Here is a 17,087-nt window from a genome sequence, read left to right as displayed (position 1 = left end):
GTGCTTTTGAACTGCTAGGTTGGCAGGAGCTGGGACCAAGCAATGGGAGCTCACCCCATGGCGGGGATTCAAACCGCCGACCTTCTGATTGGCAAGCCCAAGAGGCTCAGTGGTTTAAACCACAGCACCACCTGTGTCCCTGGGACGAGCTCTTAGACTCCTCAAAATAGCTAAAGCTAAAGTCACATCTAGGCCATGGCTTTAGACTAGAGAGATGATGAGATGAAATTTGTCATTGGGTATATTTGCCGTTCTTCATTCTCCTGTAGCAGTTGTGGGGTACCTCTGGCCTAGTGGCCTAATTAGGTTTGGCATGAATCATAATTTGGTCCACACCTGATGTCACATATGATGTTGGGGTGGGGCAGGTAGAGACAGGGCTTCAAAGGGACAACTGGAAGCTTTGTGTGAGCTTCTGGCGGTTCCTTTGCAAGTGGGGCTCCTTGTCAATGTCAATCAGCCGGATGATGCTGACAGGGTCCCGTTCTGGAACTGGCTGCACTAGGAAGTTTCCCACTGGAAAATCCCTAATGCAGCCAAGGGACTTGGTTTCTCTAAATTGAGTGTTACTCCCCTCACAGATGTAGTGATCTAGAACTCCCTGAACTGTCAAAGTCAGAAGTATGGCTGATACCCCAGCTATCATCTTTCTTTATAGTGCAGCCATTTCCACTTGAATCATCAATCTCCTTTCTTTCACCCTAGGTGATGATAGAAGCTTATCAAGTTCATCTTCGGACACAAGCCATTCTGATGCTAGCATTGGGAGCAGATTGACTATTTGGGCAGACCAGTCTTCAGCCAGTACTTCTCAAGAAAGTCATGGATTGCCTGCAGCAAAGGGAATTCATCTTGGGGAGGAGAAGGCCCATTCAGAAGGTGTCCGCAGCATCACCAAACCACCTCCTAAGCTGCTTCGATCCAGACAGCTGCAGGAAATAGGCCGCCAAAGTTCTTCTGATAGTGGGATAGCTACTGGGAGTCATTCTTCTTACTCAGGAAGTTTTTCTTCATATGCTGGGAGCCTGGACATTTGCCGTGGTGATGAATTTGGATCATTGTTGAGTCTGCCGCTGAACCTCCCTTCAGACCAGAATATATGCACTTGCCCACCAGGTGATCACCTGAGGAGCCCCGGCCTGGAGTACCAGGTTCCCAGTTCCCTTAGACACACCTATGACACACCCAGGAGTTTGCTACAGGTAGCTGCTAAAGACACACAAAGTTCAAGTTCAGATTCCTCATTATCCAAGGGTGAATCGTCTCAAGTAATTAGTGACCTCAAACTGCCATTGCCACATCTGGAAGAACAAGCTTCTCCTGAGCACAGAGGGGAAGGGGGCATGCAAACAGCTCTCCCCCAGGAACATGCCAAAGACTCATCGCTTGAGGCAAGCATAGATTTTGTTTCAAGGTGGTCACATGTAAGACAACAAGCACAATTGTTAGATTCTAGAAGTACTGATGTGGCAACATTCATTGGGGTCTCCAGCAGCCCATGTGAACTGTGTAGCTCTCCTTCTGGGACAACACGAGCTTTCTTTTCACCTTGCCCGGTCTGTGGAGGGCTAAAGGTAAATCATTGTTCTGAGCACATGCTGGTCTTGTTTGTAGAATTGTGTGCATTGTATGGGCAGATAAATGCTACTATATATGTGCCAATGGTAGCTGAAATCAGTTACCGTCAGGAAAACATTAACAACAACAGGTAAATGTTATTTTATTCATTACATTTATATCCAACCTTTTGTTCCATTGAATTCAGGGTGTCATGCTTAAGGTTACTGGGTGATTTTCCATGCAGACACTGACCAGCCCAGGTTTGCTGAGCTTCAGCCTTCATACCTTCTCCCAGGACTATGTGGAGCCTCTAAGATGGTTGGAGGGCACCTTCCACGCCTCCTTCCAGCAACTCCTGCAGCCAAGCTGGGGCCAAATGGATTGCTCTGCTTGCCTTTGGTCTTGTCATCTGAGCAGTCATACACACTGCCTGGGCTTGTGCCCCGGAGAGCTCACTTTAGTGCTGCTAACACAGTTGTTTGGCTTCACCCCTGGAGGTACACTCCACTGTCTATTGAGACAGACAAGTGCCAATGATTCTTTCCCCATTTTGGAGGGCCAAATGTTCCTGAAGACAACTATTAAGTCTGTAGGAGAAATCAGTTTGATCCATCAGAAATAAGTGAACATTTGTTCAGACTTTTATTAAAATAAATTGTGTTGGGCCTGTCCTAGGATATGGTTCCTGCCAGCCAGCTCGTAATTCAACTGAAGATTGCCCCTAGTCCAGGAGTGGGAACCATTTCTCTATAAAGGGTCAATGGCACTGGCAGAGGAAGAGGAGTGCGGGGGGAGTGCACCGCCCCCGGCAGCACGATCCTGGTGGGGTGCCATCACGGCTGCCCCCCTGCCCGCACTGGGTGCCACACCCCCGCAGGTGGCGTGCCATGCCCCCAGGACAGACACCATGCCCCTGCGGGTGGTGCGCCACGCCCCCAGGATGCACAACATGCCCCTGCGGGTGGCGCACCATGCCCCCGGGATGCGCGCCAGCCATGCCCCTGCCTGCTCTTCGCCCCCTGGTGCCAGAGCATGAAGCTCTGCCACTGGTCAGTGGTGCAATAGGTCAGTGTGTCTTGCTGCTAACCAGAAAGTTGGTGGTTTGAGCCCCACCAGCGACAGCTGTGGACAGGATTCCTGCATTGCAGGGGTCCCTTGGGGGTTCCTTCCAACTCTGGTGCTATGATTCTATTACCCTCTGGAAAAGCCAGTCAAGGGCTATAACTGATGGTGGGCCAAGCCAGAGCCAAAAATGAGCGGCATTTGCAGCATTTTAGAGCTTGCTTGCTCGCTCTCTGTGCCACCTTGACTTTGAAACTGGGCCAAGAGTTGCATGCTGCCTGGGTGCCATCAAGCCCTTAGCCCAAGGCATTAGTGTTATTGTACCACTTGCTATATCTAGATGTTCAAGTGGAAAGTGTCATCCTTTTAAACAAAAGTGATTCAGTTCTTTGTCTCTGCAAAATCTTTAGGTGAGCAGCTCCACAATATAACCATGCCTTATTGCTCTGGCATTTTAGCTCCTTGAAAATATGGTTGGTTGAATGTGGCCTGAAAATGAGACAAAACATGGTACTTATGCTAGTGAAAAGTTTATTGCAACAGGTTGGGGGAGCATGAAAAAAGTTGGGCCAAGTACACTATTAAGTCTTGAGTAAACATCATGGGTCATTCATATATATAATTCAGAGTCTGGTTACTGTGCTGGTTAAGAATATATGAAGTACCATAACTGAGGAACTTTAAATATAATGATCTTACTCAGCTGTCACAGTCTTGCTTGTGTCATTTCCCCCTGCTGTTCCTGGCGACTTCTTGACTGACTGGTTGCTTCCAAAGGCCTCCAGACAGAGACCATTGAGAAGGGGGAAGTTTGGGATGCCACTGTAATTTTAGCTTTTCTAATAATAGGGCAGTGGTGCAAAAAGTGTTAGGCAAATTGACCAGTCCTCTTTCAGAATTTGCCAAGGCCTGAGATGGGCAAATGGGAGGACTAGTATCTCTGAAAATGTGCCACGTTAGAAATTAAGTGCTTAGCGTGATTTCTAAATCAGCACATGTTCAGAATACCCGTTGTAAGGAAAATCAATAGGAGAGCTGCTGTGTCATGCCTGGCTTGCAAACCACCCTGGAATTTCTGAATGGTCACTGTTGATAACAGAATGCTAGACAGATGAACTTTGATTGCTAGGATGCCACAATTATTTTCCTGTTCTTACGAGGATTTGGTCCTACTCTTTGGCTTCAAGTCGTTTGTCCCTCATATCTGCTGTGTGGCGGCTGCTTTATGTTTCTCAGTAATGAGGGAGCAAGCATGCAACAGAGGCTTACTTCTTTATTGCTGCACATATTCCAGGGCTGAGACAATACAGAAATATATACTAGGCTTGCTTTTTCTCCATTTAGCAGTGTGGGCCTACTTGCAGTGCGCTGGTCTGCATGTAACCATAAACCAAGAAATTCAGTGGTGTTCTGAACTTTCCAGGAGCAGGGGTTAGTGGCTAGTAGGATTGATTGATTTATTACATTTCTATATCTCATGATAACAACTTTCTTGGGCAGCTTGCAATGTCAGTAAACTATTAAAATGCACCGGTCACTTACAGAAGAATAAAACATCAGGCTTCAACAGAATTTAAAAGATTTAAGATTAATTTAAAGAAATTGAAGAAATTAAAAAGGTTTGTTCCTCCCACAAAAAAAAACTCTAAAATAGGTGCTAAGTGAGGCTCTCTGGGAACAGCACTCCACAGCCAAGGTGCCAGTGCCAAAGGGGGCCTCTCTCTACCAGCCCCTTGTTAAAAGATATTGTAGTTTAATGTTGAATGAACAGCATGCTGGTGCATGCTGATCAATAATGCCTGATTTGCTCCTCCTCGGCCCCTGCTTTTGCTCCACTGAGGAGAAGACAAACCAGATTCTTTCTTCACATTACATGGAAACCCATCCCTTGCCTTTTCCACATTTGTGGAAGCCAGGGCAATTCCTCCTGGAGCTCAGTTGAAGTTGGCTGACCATGGTAAGTCCCCCAATGGGGTTGTTGTGGGGGTGCAGCAATGGGGTAGGACAGGACAGGGGCAGACTTGCACCTATTCCAAACGCCTTTCAGCTCAGCCATGTGAACCCAGTTGAACTTACACCAGCAAAAATGATAATGTAAGTCAAAGCCTTCTTTTAAAGTCTTGTTTTCCGTCTGCCACGCTCAGGACAGCTCAGCCAGCACTAGCCCCGGTGCTGGACAGAGTTTGGGAAAGGAGTAACTTATGCCTGCTTAACTCAAGGCAGAGTTAAGTTCTGCTGGATTCCTATAGTTAGGATTGATCTGTTTTTTTAATTTAATAGTGATGATCTTCTAGTTCATACGGAGGTCAATTTCAGCATAAAGTGTTCATCTGTTGCATATATATAATCATTTACATATGCATAAAGGATTAATCATTTCAAATGTACTTGTAAAATTATTCACAAACAATATTGAGAGCTGGACTGACAGGATTTGAGCTCATTCAAACAAGGTAAATTTATTATGCAGTTCCTTGGAACTTTTATCAACAAGATTAAATTGAAAATAGTTTTGAGAACAGTTTATCAGGTGAAAAATTTCAGTGTTAAGTTTGCAAGAAACTCATTCATGATAATGCATCTGTTTCTCTCTCTCTCTCTGTCTGTCTCTGTTTTTTTAAAAAAGGAAACGTCCATTTTATCATCTGGAATTTTACCAGGCAGCCCAGGTAAGAGGCAATGAGATTTTTGCTAGATGTTGACACCTGTTGATTTCAATACTCAGGGAAATGAAATTACAAGTTAAGGTCCCAATCCACAAGACTGCAATATTTATTCTTGGATTTTAAAGAAGACAAAAAGAAAAACAAGTCTTAAGCTTAAGGAGAGCAAAGTATTAATAAATTCACTCTGTATCAGAAAGAATTGTAAGCTCATATGTGCCGTCCCTCACACTGTGCTGATTTTACAGCTACCTATATTTACCTGGTCTTTGAGCCCTAATCCTCTTTCTTTGTGGGTTGGGCAAGTCTGTACATGCACACAAAACAAAACCCCCCTCAACGTCCCTCCCGTTCTTTCCTTCCCATCCCCACCCCTATAACTTTGCTTCATATCGGGTATATTTTCCTTACGAGTCATGTGTGCAAATAGATTCTACAGGCTTCTACAGCTCTGGCATTCATTTCAGTAGAGGAAACAGCATGGTACATGCAAACAACCTCCTCCATAGAAGCCAACTGATAAGTTTTTGTGGGTGTGGATCTCTGTGTGCCCACATTTCCCACTAGTTGAAGGTTCTAGTTTGTCTTCAAAGTCAGCAAGGTCCAAGACAGGGAGCATTACAATAGTCAGACATAGCAAAATCCCCTCAACTACCTTCAATAAGCATTTCTAGTTACTCTACCTCCAAAGATGAGGAAACAACAGCCCTGTCAGTTGCAAGCCAAACCAACCCCTGCCTCCTAGGCCAAATCAAACTCTCCAGAGTCCAAAGAGATCCAGCCAGAATCACCTTTGACTTCTCTGGCGTGAGCTTCTGCCATACAGGACTTGGAAGTAAATATGAGGATTGAAATCCAATACACATCTGAAGGCATTAGCCTTCTTGACCCAAGGTGACCTATTTTTCCAGAAGTTACTTAAGAACCAAATCAATCAATTTTTTATTTCTTGGAAAAAATAGGTTTCAAATAATCCTTTTGACTTTATGTTCATTTCTATCTGTAATCTGTTCTTACAAATTAATAATGATTATTATAACATAACAATGTGCATCTAGGTGCAAGGCCAATTAAAATAATTCCTGCTGGCATTATTTTACTTGGTTGGAGATGGCTGTTCCATTTCTGTTGTCACGCAAGTGGGAATAGATATCTCATTTTGTTGTCCTTGGCTACTAGTCATGTGCAGTTGCTATATTGTGGTCAGTTGTGTTATATTTTTAGTGTTAACTGATTCCTTTCATCAGCTGAATTAGCTTTAGGAAGCATTTGCTGAATTTTTGTTCCAAAGCAAAGTCAATAGAATAATGACTTTATCTCTCAGTGACTCCAAAGGTGGGAGGAATAGTAGTAGGAAGAAGAAAGAGGGAATTGATTTATCTATTACTGCCGATATAGACTTCCGGAGGCGGCGCGCTCAGCAATGGCGGTCCTCTTCAGTTGCTGAAGAGGGGCTCCGCGGAAAAGGGTCGTGCGCTGCGGCACAGCGACGACCCATTCAGACAAACCACGGGTAGAGTGAGCTCGTGGCCGTGGGGTTCGGCGGGCACCAGAAGCGACCTCGGATACGCAGAAGAGACCCCGTAAGGGGTATCGGAACGTGGAGGGGGTAGCGGTGCTGTGAATCCATCGCTCTTTCCGCGGAAGCGAAGCCGCGCGGCTGCTGCTGATTAGCGCTGACCTTTCTTCCTTCAACAACTGAATTGAAACAACTTACTCGTGAGTAAGAAGTTTAAAGTTTTATTTGGAATTAATTTGGCGAAATTCGGCTGAAAGCGGGAGACGCTAAAAAGGAAGTCAGTCTTCCGGCTCTGCTTAAAGTGCCAAGCAAAGACTTTTCTAAAGCGGAAGCATCGAAAGGAGCTTAAAAGAAGTTGGAATTTACTTTGCAAACTCGATCTAGACTGTTCAAATTTTAAAAAAAAAGTTATAACAGCTTCGTAAGTGGATTAAAACTGTGGTTTCTCTTCTTCCCCACCTGTGGATTACAAAGTTTCGAAACCCGGCTCCCGATCTGCCTGGATATAAGTTGTATCGGACTGCGGTAACTGTATACAAAATACAAAATTAGATCGGGCTACTTTGTATTTGGAAAAAAGAAAGGGAACTGTTGCATGCACCTTTGTTAAGAACTATTATTCTCTGCAGTTAAAATTGAATGGAAGATCCCCCTGTTTTGGATATTATTTAACTTTTATTTTTTTCTTTCTCCTCCTTTGTGGGAATTTAATGGTGGAAACTTTTTATCCTTCTCTCCTAAATTTGTTTTTGGGAGCTCCCCCTACTGGATTACAGAATTAATAGTCTCTGAGAACTGCCGGTTTTTTTTCTGGAAGTTTACTCTCTCTGGATTGTTTCCCATGGGATTTACAATTTGACCTTGATCCTGGGACAGCTGTGGAATGAGTGGCGCACCAAAAACAAGGGCTGCAAAGAAAGCAAAACAATCTGAACTTGTGCAAACAACTTTGCCTGGACAGCTACGCAGATCGTCTGTTCCAATTGTGACAGGTCTGCAAGAAGGTCAAATTATACAACCACCCTTAGGGGAGATGGCTGCTGGAGGGATAGATCCTGTCTCTAAAGAAATATTGGAACAACTGGCAGCATTGAATAAGAAAGCTGACGAACAGGCAGCTAGATTTGATGAACAATCTGCTAAATTTGACCAGGTGACAGCTTCTATTAATAAATTGACAGACCAGGTCACTAAAAATACACAGGCAATAAGTAATATTGAAAAGGCCACAACAGAAAACCGAAAATTAGTTGAAGAAGTAAATACAAAAGCAGACGAAAACAAAAAGAGGATAGAGGAATTAAGAGGGGAGGTGAGGCCACTGAGTAGACAGGTAACTGAACAGCAAGCGTACCTGTCCCTGGCAGAATTGAAAAACAGGGAAAATAATCTCAGATTGAGAAATATTCCAGAATCAGGAAAAGAGGACTTGATTGGCTTTTTGACAACAGAAATCTCCAAATTTTGGGGATTGACAGAAGAGAAGGACTTTAAAATAGTCACCGCTTTTAGACTAGGAAGAGTGGTCAAGAAGGATAAACCAAGAGATTGCTTGATCATTTTGAGATCAAAGCAAGAAAAAGACAACATACTCGGCCTACATTTTAAAAATTCTTTGGTGATACAGGGAAAGACGGCAGAAATCTTCAGAGATATACCAAAACAGCTTTTGGATTTAAGAACTACGTATAAAGACCTAGCAAGCCTATTGAGAAACAATAAAATCCCTTATAGGTGGGAATTCCCTCAAGGACTATCTTTTACCTTGAAAGAGAGGAAGGTAAGAATTAGAACAGCGGAGGAGCAAGAAAAGTTCTTAAACGATCACGGGGAGGACCTTCGGAAAGGAGTAGCAGGAGCCTGGCCACCTCCCCCGTTTGGTTCTAACCCGGTTCCACCTCCAGGTGAAGAAGACAAAGGAGGCACCCCCACCGACAAATAAATTGATCCAGGATGTCTCTGCAGTTACTCAGTTGGAACATAAATGGCGCAAATTCTCCCGAGAAAAGGAAGAAGATTTTTCACATTTTAAGAAAAGAGCAATTGGACGTCATCTGTCTTCAAGAAACGCATGTGACCAGGCTCCACAGGAGAGTGTTAATTAATAAGAAACTAGGCCAAGAGTTTATTTCATCAGACAAGGTTAAAAAAAGAGGAGTAGTGATTTATGCAAAGGAGAATCTGGCACCAAAATTGGTATTTAAAGATGAACAAGGAAGAATTTTGGCGATTGAAATACAATCACAAGGAGAAAAATTTTTGATAGTTGGAATATATGCACCAAATGATGGGAAATCGGAATTTTACAAGAAACTGCACGAGACAATGCTGGATCATATTGACTACACCAACATCATTTTGATGGGAGATATGAATGGGGTAGTCTCTACCTACATGGATAAGTCACAAAACCAAAACCTGAACAAGGATGGCAGACTTCCAAAGACCTTCTTTGAACTTACAGACAATATGGATCTGATCGACATCTGGAGGACAAAGAACCCTCTAGGCATGGAGGGAACTTTCTTCTCTGAGGCCCATCTATCATGGACAAGAATCGACCAAATCTGGATATCAAGAGGACTGGCACCTAAGACAAAAAAAATAGAGACCTGTCCTAAAACCTGCTCCGACCATAATGCTTTGAAAATGGACTTGAGACTTACACCAGCTGGATCCTTCAGATGGAGAATGAATGACTACTTGTTTAGAGACCAGGAGATTGTGAAGAAGGCCCAAAAAACGCTGAAAGACTATTTTGAAATAAACTTGAATACTTCGGTGGAAAAGAAGATAATCTGGGACGCGAGTAAAGCCGTTATGAGAGGGTTCCTGATACAACAGAACACTATCAAAAAGAAGCTCTGGAATGGTAAAAAGGACAAGATTTTGGAAAGAATAAGAGAGGGAGAAAGAAAATTGAGATTAAATCCAAAATCAAAAGAGGTCTTAAGAGAAATAAAATTCTATCAAGCACAATATACAAAATTGATAAACCAAGAAATCGAATGGAAAATTAGACAGATGAAACAAAGATCATTTGAGTCGGCGAATAAATGTGGGAAGCTGCTGGCATGGCAGCTGAAGAAGAGACAAAAATTGAACTTTGTCACCAATCTGGAGGTCGAGGGAGAATGTATTCAGAAACCAGAAGAAATTAGAAAGTGTTTCCAGAGATACTTTAAAAAGCTGTACACCCAAGGACCACAAGCAGAGATTGAAATAAATAATTTCTTAAAAAGTCATGGCCTGCAAAAGCTAACACAAGACAAACAAACAACCCTGAACTGTAGAATAACACAACAGGAAATTGAAAGAGCCATTCAGAATCTGCAAATAGGCAAATCTCCGGGCCCAGATGGGCTTACCTCCAAATACTACAAGACTCTGATGGAATATTTGACACAACCATTAATGGAGGTATGCAACCAGATCATGGAAGGGAAGGGGGCACCAGAATCGTGGAAAGAAGCATTCATCACTCTGATACCAAAATTGGAATCTGAAAAGACTCAACTCAGAAATTATCGTCCCATCTCACTCCTAAACGTGGATTACAAAATTTTTGCTGATATTTTAGCAAACAGACTGAAAAAAGTTTTGAATGAAGTAATTCATAAGGACCAAGCAGGCTTTCTCCCTGGTAGGCATTTGTCTGATAATACTAGGAATATTATTGATGTTTTGGAGTTACTTCAGACAAATATGAATACAAAAGCAGTTTTGATTTTTATAGACGCGGAGAAGGCCTTCGACAATATATCTTGGAAATTTATGAAGAAAAATCTGGAAGGGATGGGAGTGGGAAGGGCGTTTCAAAATAGTATTGAAGCTATCTATTCAGAACAAAGGGCTAAATTGATAGTAAACAGTGTGGTGACGGAGGAGTTTAAAATTGAAAAAGGGACACGACAGGGGTGCCCCCTATCACCCTTGTTATTTATTTCTGTCCTGGAGGTTTTACTGAACTGGATCAGGAGGGATCAGCTGGTGGAGGGAATACAGGTCGGAGAAAAGCAATACAAACTTAAGGCCTTTGCAGACGATTTGGTTTTGACACTACAGGAGCCAGAAACCAGTACAAAAAGAGCTCTTGAACTAATTTCTGAGTTTGGTCGGGTGGCGGGATTCAAGTTGAATAAACAAAAAACTAAGGTTCTGGCAAAAAACTTGACATCTGCAGAAATAGATGGGTTTCAGAAGGAAACAGAATTAAATGTGGTTACAAAAGTGAAATACCTAGGGGTTAACTTGACTGGGAGAAATTTGAATTTATTTAAGGACAATTATGAAAAATGCTGGTCAGAAATTAAAAAGGACTTGGAAACTTGGTCAAGATTGAAACTTACCTTGTCGGGAAGAATTGCTGCGGTAAAGATGAATGTATTGCCAAGAATGTTGTTCTTGTTTCAAACCCTTCAGATCGTGGACAGAGTGGAATGTTTTGGAAAGTGGCAGAGAGATATTACGAAATTTGTTTGGCAGGGCAAAAAGCCCCGAATAAAATTTAAGATATTAACAGACGCAAAGGAAAGAGGGGGGTTTGCCCTGCCGGACCTAAGATTGTATTATGAAGCTGCATCTCTCTGCTGGATGAAAGACTGGTTTCTGTTGGAAAACACTGATGTCCTAGATCTAGAAGGGCACAGTAATGTGTATGGGTGGCATGCATATCTGTGGTACGACAAGGCAAAGTCTCATAAATTGTTTAAAAGCCATATTGTCAGGAAAGCCTTACTTATTGTCTGGACTAAATACAAGGACTTACTTGAAAGCAAGACCCCGAGGTGGTTATCACCGACAGAGGCCAAGGCCATAAAACTACGTAATATGGGGAGTGGCTGGTTGAGATATGGTGATATAATTGAGAGAGATGGTGATACTTGGAGGTTGCAGAGTTTTGAAAAATTGAAAGGAAAGGTGCGAGACTGGTTTCATTATGCCCAAATTCTAGAGATTTTTAAAAAAGACAAAAAAATTGGTTTCCAGGTGGAGAAATCAAAATTAGAGACAGAACTACTTGAACCTAAGACGAAAGTGCTTTCAAGAATGTATAACTTGTTGCTTGAATGGAATACCCAAGACGAGATAGTTAAATCAGCAATGATAAAATGGGCACAAGACATTGGGTACAACATTATGTCTGAAGACTGGGAAAGGTTGTGGACCACCGGTATGAAATTTACGGCATGTAGTGCCTTAAAGGAAAACATTATGAAAATGGTATACAGGTGGTACATGACCCCAGTCAAACTTGCAAAGATTTATCATTTGTCTGATAATAAATGTTGGAAATGCAAGGAGGCCGAAGGAACTTTTTTTCACCTCTGGTGGACATGCCCGAGGGTGAAGGCTTTTTGGGAAATGATTTATAATGAGTTGAAAAAGGTGTTTAAATACACCTTTTGCAAGAAACCAGAGGCCTTCCTCCTGGGCATTGTGGGCCAGAGAGTGTTAAAAAAAGATAGAACTTTCTTCTTATATGCAACCACAGCAGCAAGGATTCTTATAGCTAAATACTGGAAAGCACAGGAACTACCCACGCTGGAAGAATGGCATTCGCAGCTGATTGACTATATGGAATTAGCCGAATTGACAGGCAGAATCCGAGACCTGGGAGAAGATGCAGTGGAAGAGGACTGGAAAAAATTTAAGGACTATTTACAAAAACATTATAAGTTATATGAATGTTGAGAGTTTGCTAAGTGCTTTGGAAAAACATGCCTCAGTATTGAAATTGGTAAATGACAGAAACCAAGTTTTAAGACTTTGAAACGTATAAATTATGGATTATATAACCAAAGGAAAACACAAAAACAATTGAAATAAGGTATTAATTTGCTGTTTATTTTTTATTGTAAAGAAAGCAGGGGATGGAAGACGTGGGGAAGTCTGGTTGATTATGAAAATTGATCTGAAAAAGTGAATTCCTTCTTTCTCTTTATAACTTCTTTTCTTTCTTCTAAAACCGCTTTTGTTGTGCTACTGATGTTGTATTTTTACCCTGGAAAAAAGCAAATAAAAAACTATTATAAAAAAAAAAATGATTTATCTATTACTGCCATACTGCCATGAATATCTCTACAAAGCAATTTATTTTGAGCAACTGGGCACAATAGAACCATAAATGATTTTTAGTATTAAGTTGGAGATGTTTTTAAAACAGGTGGTGCTTCTATGATAGTATTTTGGTCCCTGAAAGCAAACAAAGGACAAACTTTACAAGTAGATAGGCATAGTATTTGGAGAGGCAATTTCCTCAAACAAACCTAGGTCAAAGAAGCAAGTAGTCAGTATTTTATATGAGATAGATAGTTATGCTTTATTTTTCTATTCAGATAGGAAAGGTTGCGTGTGTGGAAAGTCACAGGCAGTAATCTTTGCATTTAAACTACAAGTTGGAAGACCTTTTGTGAAGAACTTCATCACAGGAATGTTGGTTTTGGTAGGATCCCCAGGGTCAAAGCAATGTTTGCTGTAGTTCTCGGTCCTTGGAGTTCCTGTGATGAATTAATTATGTTTGAATTACTTTAGAAAACGAAGTTTAATGAGGAGTAAGCTCCATGAAAGATAAGAAAATGTTTACAGATGATCTTCTGGAGTTCATTTTTATGTCCATCTTATGTGGTACTGATCCTGAAGTGCAGATTGCACCATATGGGAAAGCAACTGTTCCCTTGTAGAAATTCTAAAAAGTACCATGACAAACTTTTCTCTCTAGTTTGATAGGTTTAACAGTTTTGATTTTCCAGGTGTCCCCTCGCATAAAATTGAGGTGAACTAGTCCTTCTGTGGCGCTGTGCCATTTCTAATCAGATGTGTCTGCTGTTACTGTCATTCAGTTAGGTAGACTGTCTTAAAAGACTCTGGGAAGGTTGCAAGTATCACAGCACTCCCGAACCCCATGCACCATGACCGATTAGCGCACGGTGCAAACTCTTCAAACGATGGTAGTATTTATTCCCTTCAAAGTGTTCTTAGAAGCATGTAATACTTCCTAGATAATCTCCATATTTCTTGACTGAGCCACATTTTTTAATCCTTTGCAAGGAAACTTAAAGAATTGAGACTTGTGCGTTATTATTACTGTCCATATTGTTGTTTAAAATTGGAATAATAATAATAATAATAATAATAATAATAATAATAATAATAATAATTTATTATTTATACCCCGCCCATCTGGCTGGGCTTCCCCAGCCACTCTGGGCGGCTTCCAAAAAAATATTAATGTATAGATTTCTGTATGCTCTAGGTCCTAAAGGAAGCTATGAATTTATGATGCCACCTACAGAGTCTGGCGCTCCATCTGATCCTGAAGAAGCTGGTGAGTAAACTGACTTGCAGCAGAGTACACAGACTGGTGGTGATTTCATATGAATAGGCAGACAGATTCAGTTCAATGGGTGCGAGGGAACACTCCAAATTGTTGCCTTTTTGCAGTATGGTAGCGCTGCAGAGAGCTTGCTAGGGAGACCATGCATTAAAAAGGGACTCAAAAATAACTTAAAGAAGAAAAACAAAAACTCCATTTACACTAAATACATCAACAAACCAGACCCAACCACCAACCCATCCCCCAGGGTAATGGGAGAGCTAGGTGCTGCTCCTTATATACTCTACCCAATTGCTGACATAGTTTAATCAATCAATCAATCAATCAATCAATCAATCAATTTCTTTATTCGACCGATAGTCAGAATTAAAACATTACACAATAATTATAAACTATAACAATTTAAACAGTAGTTTAATCAGTACAACTCAGCAGCACCTGCTATGTTTCACAGCTGTAAAGCTGGGTCTCGTTAGTTTGCTCTGGCCCTTGCTCCGGCCCCTTAAAGACACACACATCGGGTGGAACAATGATGAACCTTTACATGTAAAGAAACCATTCAACACAAATGACACAAGGCGTCGGACAAACCCTTAATGGGGATATTCAGAAACTCAGTTCCAGCCCCTCTCAGGTGTGCCGTTGCAATTCTAAGAGGTGTTCATGGTGAGTTCTGGCACCTCTTTTTCTCGAAAAAAAGCACTGGGGATATGGTTAGGGCCCAAGCAGGCACTTGCTGGAGGAACAACGTGAGCTACTTCCTAAATGAAAAAGCCATGAACATATAGGGAGGGTTCCCTGGAGTATTACAAAGCATACCTCACCCCAAGAGAGTTTCGTTTTCCATAGAATACCCAACTTTAATCAGACCTTTGCCTTGCCTAGTCCTCTTTTCCTCATTTCTAAGCACATATATCAATATAATCTTTGTGGAGAATCTGTAGAAGTTCTTTTATTCGTAAGTTATTCCACTGCCCTTTACTGGGTAATTTCCTCCCAATGCAAATACAAGCTTCAGAGGAAGGAATGTACCTCAGGACCATAACAGGGGAGGAAAGGGTTATATTCCCCACCCCCACCTGCTGCAATCCTGATCATTATCATTGCCCCCCCCCCCGACAATTGATGCTATTTGCATTTTTTTAAACTTCCACTGTAAATGCAAAGATGTACTTTAACCTCATGTCTAGTTTGATTCTCAGTACCTGCAGAGCAAGGGCACTTTCAAAATGCAGTCTTACCCTCTCATTGTAATACCACTGACAGCTGTATGCACTCTTGAGTGTGCATGGAACTCATGTATGCTTGGGTTGGCACATTAATTTTCAGCCATATCACAAAGGAGAATCCATTTCCTCTGTTGAAATGAACAGGAGAACTCCATGAGTGCGTGAATTCAAAGATTTCCCTTCTTGTCTTACACCCAAGTTGATGTCTTTTTACTTCTTCAGGGGGCTTAAGTTAATGTATCTTTTAAAAGCATGTTCCTTCTCATGGCAGGGGCAGTAGGTTATTCAGCAGACCTGCCAATGGCTGATCGATTGCATGGTGAAATGGCAACCTATGTTAATATTCCTACCAGCCCCACATCAAAGAAACAGCTTCATTACATGGAGTTGGAACTTCAGGAACCTAGTACAAGCATAAGAGGTAAATATCTTTGAAAGCAACTGAAGCATGTTTCTGCTGTTTTTGCATAACATTTTAGGCTGTTCCAGGGATCAAAAGGGGCTTTTGCAAAGCTACACTGTGGCATGGTCACCTTTTACAGATGCATCAATCACCGCTGGTTATTGGGTACTTGTTAGCTCCAATGCACTACTGCCACATGCTTTATTTTTTCTCTTTGATTTCAAGTAATATACAATCTCCAGCTATTTATTTGCTGCTCTGTCATGAATTTCTTCACCACTTTCGATGTGTGACAGGGGGTTAAGTCCTGCTGCAATATCCCAGTACTGTCAGGATACCTCTTTTCCAGCTCTGGAATAACTCTCTTTCGCAGAACCTCAATATATTGTGGCGAGCGCATCATTCCTTCTATAGGCTGCAGGCTTCTGACACCATAATGATCAACTGACTTTTCGTGTTTGTTTTGAGTACCGGATTACGAGTCAGATAGAAAACATGCTTTGTTTCAATTAATTTGCACAAGGGTGTAGAGCTGTCTGTCAGCAGTGGGTAGGTGCTCTTGGAAGCCATACTACCCTGGCACATACCACCCTCTCTAAGTATTTAGAGAGAATAGCGCAGAACTCTTAAGAAGCTCACTGGAGAGTAGCAGAAGGGTTCCCCCTAAGGAGATATTGGAGAAGTAATTAGACAACTAGGAAGATAACCATTTGAGGACAGAATCACAGTCATCAAGGGAAATGAGGGGGTGATCAACTGTTGGCTCTCCTAAATTATCTGTTCATGGAGCATCCTGATTTGGTTGCACAAAACTTACACCCTGAGACCTGCGGGTATAGGGAGGTATACAAATTTAATTAATAATAATAGTAGTAGTAGTAGTAGTAGTAGTAGTAGTAGTAGCAGTATAATATATGATACAATATCTTCTTTAAATTCATTATTTGCTTGTGCAGAAGTTATACATCTTCCCATCAGTCAACCATTATCCCACACTTTTTAATGCATTTCCCTGCTACTTTGCTATACGCAAAAAAAAATGTTTTTTTAAAAGTGTATTTGTTGGGCCCAGAACAACACAGCACTTTAATTGAGCAAACCTTCATTTCTGATATGCAGTGAAATCCCTCCTACAGAATAGTGACATTCTGGATGTGACCCATATCTAAGGGAGCAAAAATGTTGAGGAATCGGAGAACTGAGGACTGAGTGGAGGTCAAGAGATCTGATATGTTTGAATACCAATGGGAAGGGGCCAGAGGAGAGGAGTTTGATAGTGTGCTTTATTTTACTTTTCTGTTTAGGTTTTTTTCTG

The 17,087-nt window shown here is 41.7% G+C and overlaps 1 protein-coding gene across 3 annotated transcripts in view; it reads left to right on the top strand.

Annotated features, from left to right (window-relative positions):
* Positions 1-17,087, top strand: part of DOK7 (docking protein 7) — a 41,637-nt gene that overhangs the window by 15,469 nt on the left and 9,081 nt on the right. For all 3 annotated transcript variants that reach the window (XM_081207707.1, XM_081207705.1, XM_081207706.1), the window contains exons 7-10: positions 706-1,574; positions 5,249-5,291; positions 14,060-14,131; positions 15,641-15,790. In XM_081207707.1, coding sequence (XP_081063833.1) covers positions 706-1,574; positions 5,249-5,291; positions 14,060-14,131; positions 15,641-15,790 — 1,134 coding nt within the window. The remainder of the gene's footprint in view (positions 1-705; positions 1,575-5,248; positions 5,292-14,059; positions 14,132-15,640; positions 15,791-17,087) is intronic.

The sequence above is a fragment of the Podarcis bocagei genome (assembly GCF_964188305.1).
Source record: "Podarcis bocagei genome assembly, chromosome: 9".
NCBI lineage: Eukaryota > Metazoa > Chordata > Lepidosauria > Squamata > Lacertidae > Podarcis > Podarcis bocagei.
The sequence above is the reverse complement of the archived record's forward strand: the minus strand, read 5'-3'. Positions and strand labels throughout refer to the sequence as shown.